At 37.8% G+C, this 14,806-nt stretch overlaps 1 protein-coding gene across 13 annotated transcripts in view; it reads right to left on the bottom strand.

Moving 5' to 3' along the window:
- Positions 1–14,806, bottom strand: part of Ptprk (protein tyrosine phosphatase receptor type K) — a 549,613-nt gene that overhangs the window by 33,104 nt on the left and 501,703 nt on the right. For 5 of the 13 annotated variants that reach the window (XM_057751267.1, XM_057751167.1, XM_057751194.1 and 2 more), the window contains exons 14-16: positions 8,309–8,447; positions 7,299–7,340; positions 5,363–5,392 (exon numbers count right to left, since the gene is read on the bottom strand). In XM_057751267.1, coding sequence (XP_057607250.1) covers positions 5,363–5,392; positions 7,299–7,340; positions 8,309–8,447 — 211 coding nt within the window. The remainder of the gene's footprint in view (positions 1–5,362; positions 5,393–7,298; positions 7,341–8,308; positions 8,448–14,806) is intronic. The other 8 variants (XM_057751221.1, XM_057751230.1, XM_057751238.1 and 5 more) reach the window with 4 other exon arrangements.

The raw sequence follows: 14,806 nt of genomic DNA, 5'->3' as shown, positions 1-14,806 counted from the left end.
CAGGAGGCAGAGGCAGGCGGATCTCTGTGAGTTCGAGACCAGCCTGGTCTACAGAGCTAGTTCCAGAACAGGCTCCAAAGCCACAGAGAAACCCTGTCTCGAAAAACCAAAAAAAAAAAAAAAAAAAATTCAAGTTGCCAAACGATCATTTCTTCTATTTGGGTCTGGGATCAGAGAGAAAAAATGGAGTAAAATGAGGGTACGGGAAGTTTGCTATAATCATACTACATTGTTTATATGTATGAAATTGTCAAAAAAAATAATTTTCATGAAAACATTCTTTCAAGAGTATAAACAAATGCTTCTAAAGTACAATTAATTTGTAGATGATTTAAGGAAAAACTTTAAAAATTGAAGTTCCAGTCTTCCGCCTGAGTGACAACTGCCTTTGATCAAATGCTTGAAGGTCTTGCCAACAACATGGCCTAGCTTTGCTTTAGCAGAGCCAGCCAACAGAAACAAGGAAAAGGCCCATTCTCCTTTCTGTTGCTCCTAAGCACAAGCACAAACACACAGAGCACGGACACACTGAGCAGTGCAATTACAGCACCCATCAAAACTAATCCAAAGTCTCTGAAAGTCAGCCCTGGACATACATGATTCAAAACACTCATAAAAGGATCGAACTGAATCATATGCAGTGTAAGAAAGGTACTGGGGAAAATTTGAAAAATGATATGCAAAGTTGGAATGTCGATTATTGTCATCTTGGAGGGTTAACAAGGTCAAACCCTAAAATGTATTTTAGACTTCTCATGCATACTATCCACTGCAGAAATGTCTAATGAATACAGCAGGAGAATGATTTAGCGCTGAGAAAATCAGAGATAACAATGCAAACTGCACAAATAGTGAGCCTTTTATCTCCCACATCGAGAACATATTTTTTTGTTTCTCTGTTATCCGTGAGACACGCACTCAAAATCTACTAAATGCATATAAAATATTTAACTCCTATTCACCAGGAAATTTATACCCAGAGGTGCTGTAAACCACTGTCCACTTTAAACTCCCATCACTCACTTTATGGTAGCAATTAATGCTGAGTGGGAAACACTCCCCGATTGTTAATAATGCCATTTTGGAGGTCCATGGCAAGGCATTCTCTTCTGGTCCCCCACTACTGTCTATATTAGACATACCACTAATACTACAAAGGTTCATTGAATAGACGGAGTTTATGTCCACAGGCTGAGAGTTGCTCCAGTCTATTTTTCTCTGAGAACTGCAGTAGTTCACCACAAGGGCACACAACCAACACACAGAACACACACACAAAATAAAAAACAGATCTCACTCACAACTGAATAAAGCAGGTATAAATATGACTTGCTGATGGGCACCCCTCAAGCATTTAAAAGGAACAGTAGGTATTAGTAATATTAAAACAAGGACAAAGGACTATTATCTACCGCCACCAGAATGATCCCTACATCACCACCACCACCATCGTCATCATCACCACTGTGGCTTATTGACAACACTTGCTGCACACACTCAAAGTGCTATCAACTCTCCCTCCTAGGCCAGGGGTAAAGCCTGCAGAAATATAAAGATCTAGACAGAACGTACAAATCTAGGTGAGAGGTGAGACACTGTGCGGAAGGTGATAACTGGGGAAACAGAGAACAGCTTAGGCATGGCAGTTTGTCCCAAGACTCGTAGCACTTGATCCAAATGTTGAAATGGCTTCAAGTTTTAAAAATACAAGCAATGCTTTAAAATGGATATCTTAGTTTTCTTAATCATTTTCAGGAGTTTTTATTTTATTAAAGGTCTGTGTGTGTGTGTGTGTGTGTGTGTGTGTGTGTGTACACACCTACATAAGCACAGTTCCTTGTAGAAGAACATATTATGCCTACAGAGTTGGGGTTACAGACACAGTTGTAAGCTGCCTGACAATGGTTTTGTGAACTAAACTCAAATCTTCTGCGAGAGCAGCCTGTGCTCTCAACAGCTGAGTCTTCTCTCTGCTCCCTGGATTTATTTTTCCAAGTTTGAACAACTTATTTATTTGATATTGGGAGCAATGGTTGTCATTTCACAGTTAAACGGACATTAATAAAATACAAAGGCTAGCGCAACTGAATGATTTATTTGTGTGTTTGCTTATTTATGGGGGGGGCATTTGAGACAGGGTTTCTCTGTGTAACCCTGGCTGTCCTGAACTCTCTCTGTAGATGAGGCTATCCTTAAACTCACAGAGATCCACCTGCCTCTGCCTCCTGAGTGCTAGGATTAAAGGCCTGTACCACCGCTGCCCAGCAATGATTTTATTTTATTTTTTTTTTTTAAAAAGTGTTTGACTCTAATTAAATACAACTAAACTGTATGGAGCTGACAGACTTATGCATTCCAAACTTCCTGCTAGTTAGCCATCATGAAATATTTTTGTCCTTAGGCCTACAACATCATTAAGTCTCTAAAATCTGGCTAGTTTCTATTCACTGCGACTCCAAATAAACTTCCTTGGAAAGGCTTGATATGGCTGCTCCCAGTGCCATCTGATTCAGGTGATTTTTATAGTAACATGCTCATCTCTTGAGACGACACTAGTCACGCGTCATCAGATCATTTTTCAGTTGTTTCCGCACTGTGTGCTCAATAAGGAAAGATCACCTGCACATTTCGGGCATCGGAACAGTGCTAGAATACTTAAGGCACAAAGCAGGCTCTCAATAAATACTTGTGGAAGAGATAAATTGGGCCTGTTATATACTTGGCACTTTCCATTGGTTACCTCAATTAATTCTCGGATCAATCCACTGAAAACTGTTTAAGGATTCTCATCATATAGATGAGTTCATTGAGGCTTAGGGGAGTTAAATAACTTGCCCAAGGTTGCTTATCTAATAAGCAATGAAGAATGACCTCATTCCATAGCTTAAGCTATTACACAATACCCAGCTGTTTAGACTGTGTATATTCCCACACTAGGCAGCCTACTGTAGTGGTTAAACACCAGTTGCTAAGCATCAGAATAAAACATGAATATAGCACAAATATGCTGTCATTTTACATTTTGAAACAGCAGGAAAAAAATGCTTGACAAATAAGTTCTAGCCAGGGGCGGTGTTGCCCATCTCCAATCCCAGTAAGTAGAAATAGATAGCGGAGCCAGGGACTTTCAAAGTTTCTCTGAACTGGGATTCATGGCAAGACTTTGTCTCAAAAACAAACAAGTGAAACTTTCAATTTTCCTCCAAATCTTTGTGTCTTGGCCAAGGTTAAAGTGTTGATTCATTTCTTTAAAAATGTGAGAGATCGATTTGAAAAAAAAATTTGACAAACTGAAATTTGGTTTCCATGTAATGTTAAAATATAAAGATGGGCATGCAGAAAATGGCAAATGAAAATGACGACTCCAAACTTTTCAGGATTTATGAATGAATCATTTATCTGTGTTCATGAATGAATAAAATTTAAAAAGTATTTTTCCAGAAACAGAAAGGGAAAGTGTTCTAGCAAGGGTGTTCCAGATTCATAGAAACTCAGATAGTGAGCAAACTGCACAAGATTATAACCTTTGTGAGTAGCTGCAGAGTCGGGCACAATCAGACAGTCCCGTGCATCTCCATGCTCACAACGACCCTGGTTTTCATTAAGGGCATTCTGAATCTCCAGAAGCTAACAACAGTGTTAAGTGTGTTCATGTATGTAAAAAAAAAAAAAAGTTACTGTGACATAATGCCATTAAAATTAACTCAAACATCGTAGGGTTTTTTTTTTTCTATTTTCTATTCTACTTTATTTATCCCTTTATAAAAGAAATCAGATTGAGATTAGTAACCCTAGTTGTATTTAAGTAACCTTTAGAAGTATACATCCCTAGGACATTATTATCTGGTTAGGTCTTAAGGTGCCAGTAGCTCTAAGTGTCAATGACAGCGAAGTATAAATGGCTACATTGTCTGGAAGAGAGATAGTAACTGTGCACCAAAAATGGAATCCCATTCTAATTTTACAGATACATTGACAGATAATGGAAGTTTTATTGATATTCTTGTAACTAAATAATATTCATTCTAGTATATCTCATGCTTTGTTTGCCCCAGAGCCATGAGCACATGTAATGTGCACTTCAGGACGGTTAAAACAATTCATTTTGCAAGTACTTGAGTTTGACAGATGTGCAAATGACTTTCATTATCAAAGCAGCCAACAGCATAAACTTCTGCAGGTGGATGTATGGGTGGGCCATAAAGGGGGAACGTACTCCATCATTGTATGAAATGGTACGGTTAATTACCATCGGCTTCATCAAACATGATTTAACAAGCATATTATGATTCATCACAGTAAGCTAAGAGCACCGTTATTTTACACCTGCTTGTTTTAGCAGATTGTAGGAAGCCAAATGTTTGTAATATTCAAAATGTTGGCAGAGTTGCATTGAAGTGATTGGCTCGTAAAATTTTGCTGTAATGCTAGCTGAAACCTTACCTAGTGATATAGACACTGCAGGCTGTGTGCCTCAAACAATCTGAATCCTTGAGTCTTGAACAGTACCATATCCTTTGAACTGAATGCCTAACAATTATCTTGGATTCTAAAGACACAAACTGAAAATGGCTCAGGAAATTGACTGGCCAATATTCTCCCTGCTGATATAAAGAAGACTTACTGTACCTTAGTCTTGGGTGAGTTGGAGATGACAAAAGACTTTCAAAATGTGCTATTTTTGTTCGTCAGTAGGTTGACAGGTTTTGTCTTGGCTTAGTTTTATAAAGTCTCTATTTAAATTGTAATAAACAAACTCATTTTTCCTACTCTAGAAAAGATATACTTATGTCTCTGCCTTCACTACATTATGATTTTATCAATTTATTTGTAAGACCATTATGAAGGTTTTAATGGCCAGCAAGGATATCTTGTTATGATCTTTTTGAATACCAGGTGAGGTAGAAAGCGATGCTATCAAATGCAGGCCTGATCTGCTTTGCATCCTTCAAGGGCAGTCTGAATGCTGCACAAATATCTCACTGGGCTCATATTCTCAAGTGTAATACATTATGATATATCTTGGGATTAGGAAGCTAAGACCACATTTGTCACGAGATGCATAAAGTATCATATTGCTAAGAAAGATCAGACTTGACATAAGTAAATAAATGATGCTCTTAGCTGCAAACTAAAGCTTCTTATGAAAAACTGTAATTAAAAATTAAAAGTAGCTGAACATACAGAAACACAATATCCCTTTTAAAAAAGAGAATCAAAATAGGTCACAGTCTATAGTTTTAGAGTCCAGAAAGATACAGATTTCGAAACACCACCAAGCACACACTGTTTCTGTGGGTTTTTTGAAAGGGATATTGCAATTGGACACAGGTAAAGTTGTAATGACCCATTTTCTACTTACAGGTAGTAGGAGTAAGTATAGTGGCTCCTCCTGGCAAGCAGATCACAGACAGTGGGAAAAGAGAAGCAATGGTGAATGAGAAGCGTGACTCCGTCACATCCAATAGAGCAGAAAAATGTGCGTTAAAAAGAAAACGAAACAAAATGAAATTTGTGGGTTTTTTTTCTTTGCGATATTAATTTGCCCATGCGTTGTTAGCATTCTTATGCCATGCAGTTAAACAGACAGATATGCAGCAAAAAATGAAAATTTTAATACAGGATTAGAAAAAAAAGGTAACATGCTGATATTTCCTACATTGCCAAAGGACTGAAAAATTAAATGACTTGTGTGTTTTTCAACATGCAGTTAGAGCATAATATCATCCATTGCCATCAAAATGTCATGACTGATGGATCAGCTATGTATAGGATGGGTATACTAAACAGAGTAGTTTATTTTAAATACAAAACATAAAGATATGATATTAATATATGCAAAGTACTACATTTTTACACACCAGGTGTATCTTCATGGTACACAGTATATACATGTTATGTGAATACAGGTACCATATGCTACATATACATGAGGTATTCCTACAGTAGATGCATGTGAACATGATGTACACACACATTTACTGTATTGAAACATGCTTTCAAGTTGATGTTTGGAAGTTTTAATGTGTTCATGCTGTGCATTTAAATTATACACAATCAATGAAAAATGGCATATAATTGGAAATAATTCAACAGCAATTAAATTGAAAGAAGAATGACATTGAGTTCTGAAAGTTGCAATATTCCTTTCACAGCCTAAGAACTTACTTTCTATATGATCTCAGCCATAAAGTTTTATTTGGTTGCATTCTAAGCTATTCTTTTGCAACCCAAATCACATGGAACTATTTTCATCAAAGCATTTATTATTCACACTGAGGAATAATCTAAAGAAACGTTACAATTTCTCATGAAAACGCAGATGGTAAGAGGGTTCCCATTTCCACTGTTTTTATTGTAATTTTCTATACTTAAATGAAACTACAGAGTAACACAAAATTTGAAGCTAAACTCTGTCTTATCCAGGACTACTACATGCTTTGGGGCAATGATAATAACCTACCCTGGCTTAAAAAACACAGGATATACGTGTGTGACATACACGACCCGTGATTTGAAGCCCTCGCGAGTGTGCTGAGGTAAGCAATGAGTTCAAGTAATTTAGGCATGATATAACCAGAAGGCAGCAAACACAATCTCATCTGTCTGTGAGAGTATGGTCTTCGCCAGTCACATAGGTGTTACCGAGGCAGGCAAAAGTTCAGAAGACTTTCTAGCCAGTAAAACAGTTATGAAAACTTAAACATGAAAGATTTGAGTGGAGGCCTAGTTATCCGATCATTGGCAACGTAAACCAGAAGAAGAATCAGCAAAGATGTGCAGTTTTAGAGCACCGGTAGAGCATATCCCCCAAGCCCCACGCTTGCTTTAGTGATGTCAAGCTTAGCAGCTTGAAGGACCTTAGTTTTCATTAGTCATTCTTAGTACAAATCCAGCAAAAGGAGCCTACTCAAAAACAAACAAGTTTTCGGATAAACAACAAATGCAAGGAGATTGAATTCCATTCTGAGGAGGGCACAGTCAGAAGCCATTCTCGAGCATCCAATCGGATGTGACAATCCTTTTAATGAAGAAGCAGTGTTAAGTGGGTTCTCTAAGCTATTTGGCTTTTTCGCTCTCCAAGTACAGATTTAATTTAAACAGAGATATAAGGTCTGAAGGTTCTATTGCATAATTTTTATGGCTGTGCACTGGCAAACTAGTGTTTCTCGAAGAAATCTTCTTGTCTCGCCTAGGATGTGTTTTCCAATCACAGAGGTAGACAACAGCAGAGAAAAAGCACTGTTTGGAGGAAGCACATATGTAGCTAATTGAACACAGAACGCTGCAGTGCATACCTAATGTTTCTAATGCAGATGTGTCTTCTCCAACATACATGTCTCCGGGGACAAGTATAAAGAGGCAATATATTAAAATCGATGTTCATGGAATTGTTATCAACATATGAGTCTTAGTCATAATGCTAATGTTTTATTTCAAGTAGAAAGCAATAATAATTGGACACTATGAGAATTCATGTACTATAAGCAACATCATTTATTATACAATCGGTACAATTAGTAGAGCAAACCCACTTCTATACAAAGCTGCCGGAATGCACTCGGCATGTAATTTTTTGTTTTCAAAAGTCCTTCCAAATTGTAGAATTATCCAAAATGTTTGCTTGGAAGTAAGAAGATGACTTACAGATTCTGACAACTTACATAATAGTCAAATAGCTCCAAGCATAAAAACTGTGCTATATATCAGGAATGCATTTGAGCAAGAGTATACTTTGATCTCTAGAATACACATTTAAATTCCAGGAAGTCATATCTTTATAGAACTCCAGGAGGTGGCGACATTTACTGACATAGTATAAAAGATAAGGTTCAATTTAAGCATTTACTCTTCTTTTTAAAAATTTTAGTCAGTGAATATTTAATATACAATGTCATTAAATAAAGTTTTATTTTCTTCATGCCTCATATGTAACCCATATTTATGAAAATATAGATTAAGAATAAAAGTAATTCTGACTTTGGTCCAAGCACCATAACTGTATAACCATCAATTGTCTTATGCTTAATAATAACAACACCTAAAATATGATATGATGAATTTCTCATGTATTTCTGAAAATTCAAATAATTTAAAGTTTTATATAAAATACATGTTAACAAAAATCTATGCTTCTATCCCAGAACAAACTGCAAATAACTAAATAAGATTTCACTTAAAAATCCCAAATAAGAAGGGACTGAGGTGCAGGCAATCTTGTTAGAACTTTTCAAAGAGCTTGAGGGAAAAATGTGAAAATCAGTGGCAAACACGTAAGTGTGTGGTACAAAATACTATTGAATCTTACCTCTTTTTCACAATTACTATGACAACCAGGAGGAGGAGGATGAACACCAAGATCCCAGCACTGATGCCCGCGATTTTCACCACTCTGTCTGTCTGCTTCGCAGGGTCCGGGATCACCTCTGGTTCTTCTGTTGCTGCTGCTAAACAAATCAGAGAAACAGGTGACTAGAAGCCTCCACCACGGACAGAAGACAGCCCAGGATTCTACTCTAAAGACCTAATCATCGAAGCAGCCCCCAGGCAGAAATGGTCAAAGAAGGACAGGCTTGAACAGCAATAACCTGAACACATGAATCTAGAGATGAGCTCCTCTAAAGCACGAAAGACTTAGGGTCATGACAGGGAAAAGTCTTTCACTCCAGTTTTATTTTGTTGCTCTGTTTTAAGATGAGAAATAAGAAAAAAACCACAGAAATTAAGTTGAAAAGGGATGGTGGGCTACTCTTTTTCAAATGCCTTCAAAATTTAGGAGAAGAGTTTCAGAACTGGTACACTGAGAAGAGACTGGATATAGATGACCGTTCATCAGTTTATTTTCCACAATAACCTCTTGGTGGTCTGTGGTGGCTCATGTTGTTGCCTATAATTGCAAGGCTTGGGAGCCTGGAGAGAGCGTTTCAGGCCAGTAGGAATTCGTTTATAATCCATTAGAAAAGTTGAAATAAATAGTTTAGCACAAGGAAAGAAAAAGTAAGGAATGTACCCAGGAATATTTCACATCCTCTCACTAGATAATAAACATGGGAAGTGACTTTAAGAAGATTATAGGCCCTTCTTTCTTTTTTTTTTTTCTCTCAAAAATCGTGCTCAGCCCTCATGAAGGTACACAATTAAAATAGGAAACTTTAATCAATACATAAGCCCTAGAAAGCTTTGGAAGACATTTTCCTTTTACCTCATTTACCTTGAAACTGGCAAAGAAACTATTATTATCTGTACTTTACAGATACAAAACCCCCGAGGCTTAGAGAATTAAGGCTAGCTTATGAATTGCTGAAGGGCAGAAACAGAATCTAATATATCTTCTTCCTTCTAAGACAGAATTTCTCTGTTTTCAGGTTTGGGGCCCCCACTGCTGAGATTATATACGACAAATGCTGGGCAGTGCTATGGATTAAGCATATTGGAAACCTGGTTTTAATCTCCAATCACAGTGCCTTGGACTTAGAGTTCAGAGACCCCAGCTGAATAAATACGCTACCAATAAGGCCTGTAAACTGAGCCTGTTTATCTCCAGGACAACATGTCTATTCTCTTTAGAAGGTTATCCATTTATTCCTGATTCAATTCTTTCATTTTCAGTTCCTTCACTTGGTTTCTTTCTCTCCCACTCCCAGAGTCTACGATCTCAACGACTGCTCTAGTTTTTTTTTTCCCACTGCCAAGTTGCTGTCATGAGATGAGCATAATTTTTCAAAGTAAAAACAAAAATTAGGAAGCAAACATATCTTTGACTAATGCTTTCATAAGTGTTTTACTTTATATCTAAGCAGAAGTCACACTTTTAAAAAGGTGCTTGTTTGTAAAATAATCCACTGAACCATAATGGTTTCAGTCACACAGGTTAAATATCCCAATAGCTTAGAAACCGGAACCTGTTATTCTCAAAAGGAGACTGCAAGTCCACAGCTAGCTTTTTCTATGAAGTGTAATGCGTTTGCTGGGCAGGGGCATGGCCACTCCTATCCTTACAGCTGAAGGGAACTTGCAGCCTTAATTAGGAATAGGGGTCACTCAGTGCATACTACATGGCCAACTATCTCATTGTCTACAACGCGTTCAAAACTGCCCTAACTCTGCTGGCATTCCCTTCCTTGTGTGGCTTAATGAATGCATACACAAACCCACACACGATGCAATCATAAATACCTAAAGCAGGTGGAGTGTCTTCCTAAATTGCATGCAAAATTCTAAAAGCAAAATGTTTATGGCTTGCAATTATCAAACATTTGGTTTACAGAGATATGCTTTTACACAGGAATAAAACAAAGTGATCTAGGAATCTCCTAAGAGAAACTCATCTATGGGATAATTTCTACAGTTCACTCACTAAAGTCTCCTCTGGTCATGTTCTTTGCTGCACTTGACTCTCACGGGGCAGGGATGACAATCAGTTGGTACTCTGACATACCTAACTTAGGGATTAAATGCCAGTGTTTGACAATCAGTTTTCAGTTCTTGTTTGATGCATGCTTTCTCTCTCTCTCTCTCTCTCTGTATTTATGTGTTCACATTCATGTGTTTACATGGGAACATGGATGTCTTCCTGAAGCGATAGAATTTTTGAAACCGAAGTTCTTGCTCGACTGTTGGGACAGAGATCTACCTATTACAGCTTCTTCAGTGCTAGGATTCCGGCTGAGTGACATCTTTTTACATGGGTGTTAGAGATTTGAACTCAGTTCTTCACTCAGCCCCTCTTGCCTGTTTAGCTTGTGCTTTACCAACAGGGTTACCTTCCCAACCCCAGCAATTTTTGTCTATCCTTGATTAACATGGCATAGTACCATTACATAGACACCATTCTGAGTACACTCGAGATTCTTTCATACTGTGACAAATGCTTTGCAAATATTGTTAGAAAGTATGTGTACACTTCAGTAGTTTGGATGATGATGACTTGGCAAGCAGACTGAGGTTCTCTTGCTTTTACAGGATGTTACCAATTGTATCATCTCCCAGTCAAGGTTCATCTCGTTAATATGTTTTAATTCAATTGTCACATGTAGCATGCCAAAGGAAACTTCAGAACTGATAAATCATTTCAAACATAAAAATGTACACAGGGACAGAAAAAAATGGGCATTGTGAGTATCGGTTCAGAAATAATTTCCTACCCGAAGTAGATTAAATATTATCTATGCTGTATCATTAAAAAACTCACATAAAAATGGTAGGCAAGCAATTTCAAATTCAGAGGATAAAAAAATATTTAAAGAAAGTTTTACTAAAAAGAGTATTTCTGATAAATTGATCTAAATATATTCCTGGGAGTAGAATGTCAAATCTAAAATTTAATGTTTGAACACAGACTGTTAAGCTTGCAGGTTAGTTCCGTGCACAGGGTGTTATGATAATTCATGAACTATGTAAATCCATGTGCAATTTAAAGTGATAATCTGTGGCTTTTTTATTGATGGACTCTATTTATAGTTACCTGGACAAGTATGCTCTGTGGGTCATGATTACAATTCATGTACAGATTATTGACCAATTCTCAATATAATTATCAAACTTGAATGAGAGTCTCTGTGTATGTGTGAGGTGATAGCTCTTTTCCCTGAACTGGAAACTTTCCTTAGAGGATTCACCTGTTATTATTACTAATACTACCAACAACTGTGCTTTTTAAAGGAAAATGTGCAATTTTATTAATCTGTATGCTTTTTTTGAGGAAAAGCACCTTCCTACAAAACTCAGGCTGGCCTCGAACGCATTATGCAGCAGAGTGTAACATGCAATCCTCCTGACTCATCCCACATGGCTGACTTCCTCTGTATGCTTCAATCACACTTATCTCTCTAGGTTTTTGCTTAGTAGAACCAAAGAATATAAACATAATCTTCCATTTTTAGAAGATTCATTAATGGAAATATACAATAGCTTTTAAGTGAACTTTTATTTCCTGTTTTCTTCAAAGACACAGGACACCTATTACAGTGGTTGCATTTCCAGGCCTCATATAATATTTGCATGCACAAAGACAACGGAGAGCATCATTTTCAGAAAGTCAAAAATATGGTTTTATTTGTTAGAGAGCATCCAAAAAATCCCTAGGTTGTCAGAAGCCTAGAGTGGAGTAATTCTTTGCACAGTTGGGGGGGAGGGGTGAAGCCAGAATCTTTTTTTTATTGAGCAAATTTATGAAATACATTTTTTGGGGGAAAGGGAAATAGCTAAAGTAACCTTCTTATATCCTATACTCTTGCTCCCACGAATAAAATAATTTTGTTCCAACTGTAGACCAAAAAAGTAAAGTCACATAAATTTCCATGGAAGTCAAAACTATTCTAATTTCTATGATCAAACGGAATCATTTCCCCTCTTTCATGATGGATATTACAGACGACATCTCGAACAATAGTCTTCTAAGGGATTTTACAACATTTTAAGACATTGCACTCAAATTCTACACATCCTCCTGATGCATGATGGATGGCTCTCCTTTTTCGGCCGTAATTTGGGAAAACCATTCAAATGTATATCAGCCATTCCTTAAAATCCCCAAACAAGGGCTATGACCCCCACTGCAAGCAAGGCAGCAGCGGCTGCAGCACTGACTGACCACTGACTGGAATTCCACGGGTACATTTCTCTCTGTCTGAATACCAGAGGCTGCTGACTTTCCAGACCACTGTTTTCAACACTGTCCTTTTATGGGAAGTCCTCTGCAGTGTTCCTGCTGGTGCCATGACGTCATCTTTTCATGGCATTCTTTAGCCAGAACTTTTTTTTTTTTTTTTTTTTTTTTTTTTTGTAAAATGCCTCCTGTTTTATTCATCCATGCAAAGTAGGTGTCATTTTTAGTTCCTCAAGGGCCTCGGCTTCTTGTTGTGGTTGTCCACACTTTCTTAGTGATGTCACGGTCCCATCACTTCAATTACCCTCCATTCCGATCATTCTCAAAGCCATGCCATTTATGGCCAACATCTCCTTGATCTCCTGACCCTGCAATGGTTTGATTATTGGCTTCTGTCAAAGGTATGATTCTCCTTCAACACACTGTGTCTAGATGTGAGCCTATACGTTCTCCTTACAGCCCCCATCCACTTCCGCCCCCTTGTACTACACGGCTCTGCCACTGGCTTCTTTGAAGCTGAAATCCTGGGCAGCATCCTTTTCTTCTTCTCTTTATCTCTGTATTAACGCATACTTTATTATCCATACCTGGATGATTCTGAATGTGAAGATATTAATAATTATGAAAAGACAAAATGGAAACAGGAATATCTGGGTAGACATGGAAACAAAGCGTCTGTCCTGTGCAAGAATTATAAAGAATTATAAATATTATTCCTTTGTAAGTATCCACTTCCTATCCTTTTTCTGCCCCTCTGCTACATTAGCCCAGACCAGCATCATCTCCCATGTACATAGCAGTTGCTTACTTTTCCTCTGCATCCTGCCTGTCTATCCTTCAGCAAAACACACGTTGCATTTCCTGTATTATGATGGTCCAATCACGCCACCGATTACAGACTTCTCATGGTTTCCCATTCATAACATAAAGATTGTTAAGGCAAGAACCATGTACACTTTGCTGTAATTTTTTGTCTAGCAGGGTTTGGGAAGGAGCCACAACACAAAAATATTAACCGAGTGATAGAAAGAATAGCATTATGCGTGCATAAAACAAACTGAATGGGCATACAAAAATCAGATAGTTTCCTCAAAACATAAGGATTTGTTGTATTTTACTGCTATAGAACTAGTCTGATATAAAGCCAGACACAGAAGGACACTAGTTAGTCTTTCCTTAACAGGGCCGTTTCCATCTTCTGTCCCAAACCAAGTTCAAGTTCATCCCAAGGTGGGACTATTCGGAGAGACATGCTACCGGTTAACTTTAGACTTGAAGAAGTTATCCAGGGTTTAGTCTGTAGAGCTAAGATCTCAGCACCTGCCTGTCATGTCTTATATAGATTTTAGAGCTGTAGTAGTTAAAAATATGAAATGCTATAAGGAAATTGATTTGCTGGCTTTGGGAAATAATGTAAAACCTAGAAAGTAACCCCTGCAACTATGTAAAGAATGACACAGGAAGAAGCGGCTTTGTGGAGCACCGAGTCAGTACAAAGCTTGCATACATATAACCAGACATTTATGAGAGACACAAGGAGCCTTGTGCTACTTTCCTACCATTGTGTTAAAACACGATGACCAAGGCAACCTTTAGAAAATGTCTACTTGGGCTTACAGCCCTCAAAAGGGGAGAGTTCACGATGGCAGAGTGGAGGAAGGAGGGTGCAGATACTGAGGCTGGAGCAGAAGCTGAGGGCTCAAGTCATCTTGAACCATAACGTGAAGCAGAGACAGTGAACTACAAACGACTAGCTGAGAAACCCCCAAAGCTCATTCCCAGTGGCCGAATACCTCCAGCAAGGCTACATCTCCTGAAGCTACCAAAACCAGGTCGTCAAATACTGGCACGAGGAACATTTACCATTCAAACCACTACAGAGCCTAACGTACATTTACCTGCTGCCATTATCCTAAAGATACAATTTACCACTGATCTAAGATAGTGGCATAGCAACCAGATAGAGTTAGTACCTTCTAAAAGAATAACTATATGATGTGCCGTTTAGGGATGTCAAGTTGCTTAATGCTGTGAGGTGATTTTATAAATGGAAATGTATAATAGAACTGTGAGCAGAAGGGATAGCAATGACTAGAGGTCAGCCTTTGAGTCCATCATGCAAGAATGAAAACCTGCAAATAAGCCAACTGACATCACTTAAAAAAATAGTTTTAAAAAAATTAGCAATCTGTCATATAA

Source organism: Chionomys nivalis, chromosome 2, assembly GCF_950005125.1.
Source record: "Chionomys nivalis chromosome 2, mChiNiv1.1, whole genome shotgun sequence".
Taxonomy (NCBI): Eukaryota; Metazoa; Chordata; class Mammalia; order Rodentia; family Cricetidae; genus Chionomys; species Chionomys nivalis.
This window is presented reverse-complemented; position numbering and strand designations above follow the sequence as displayed.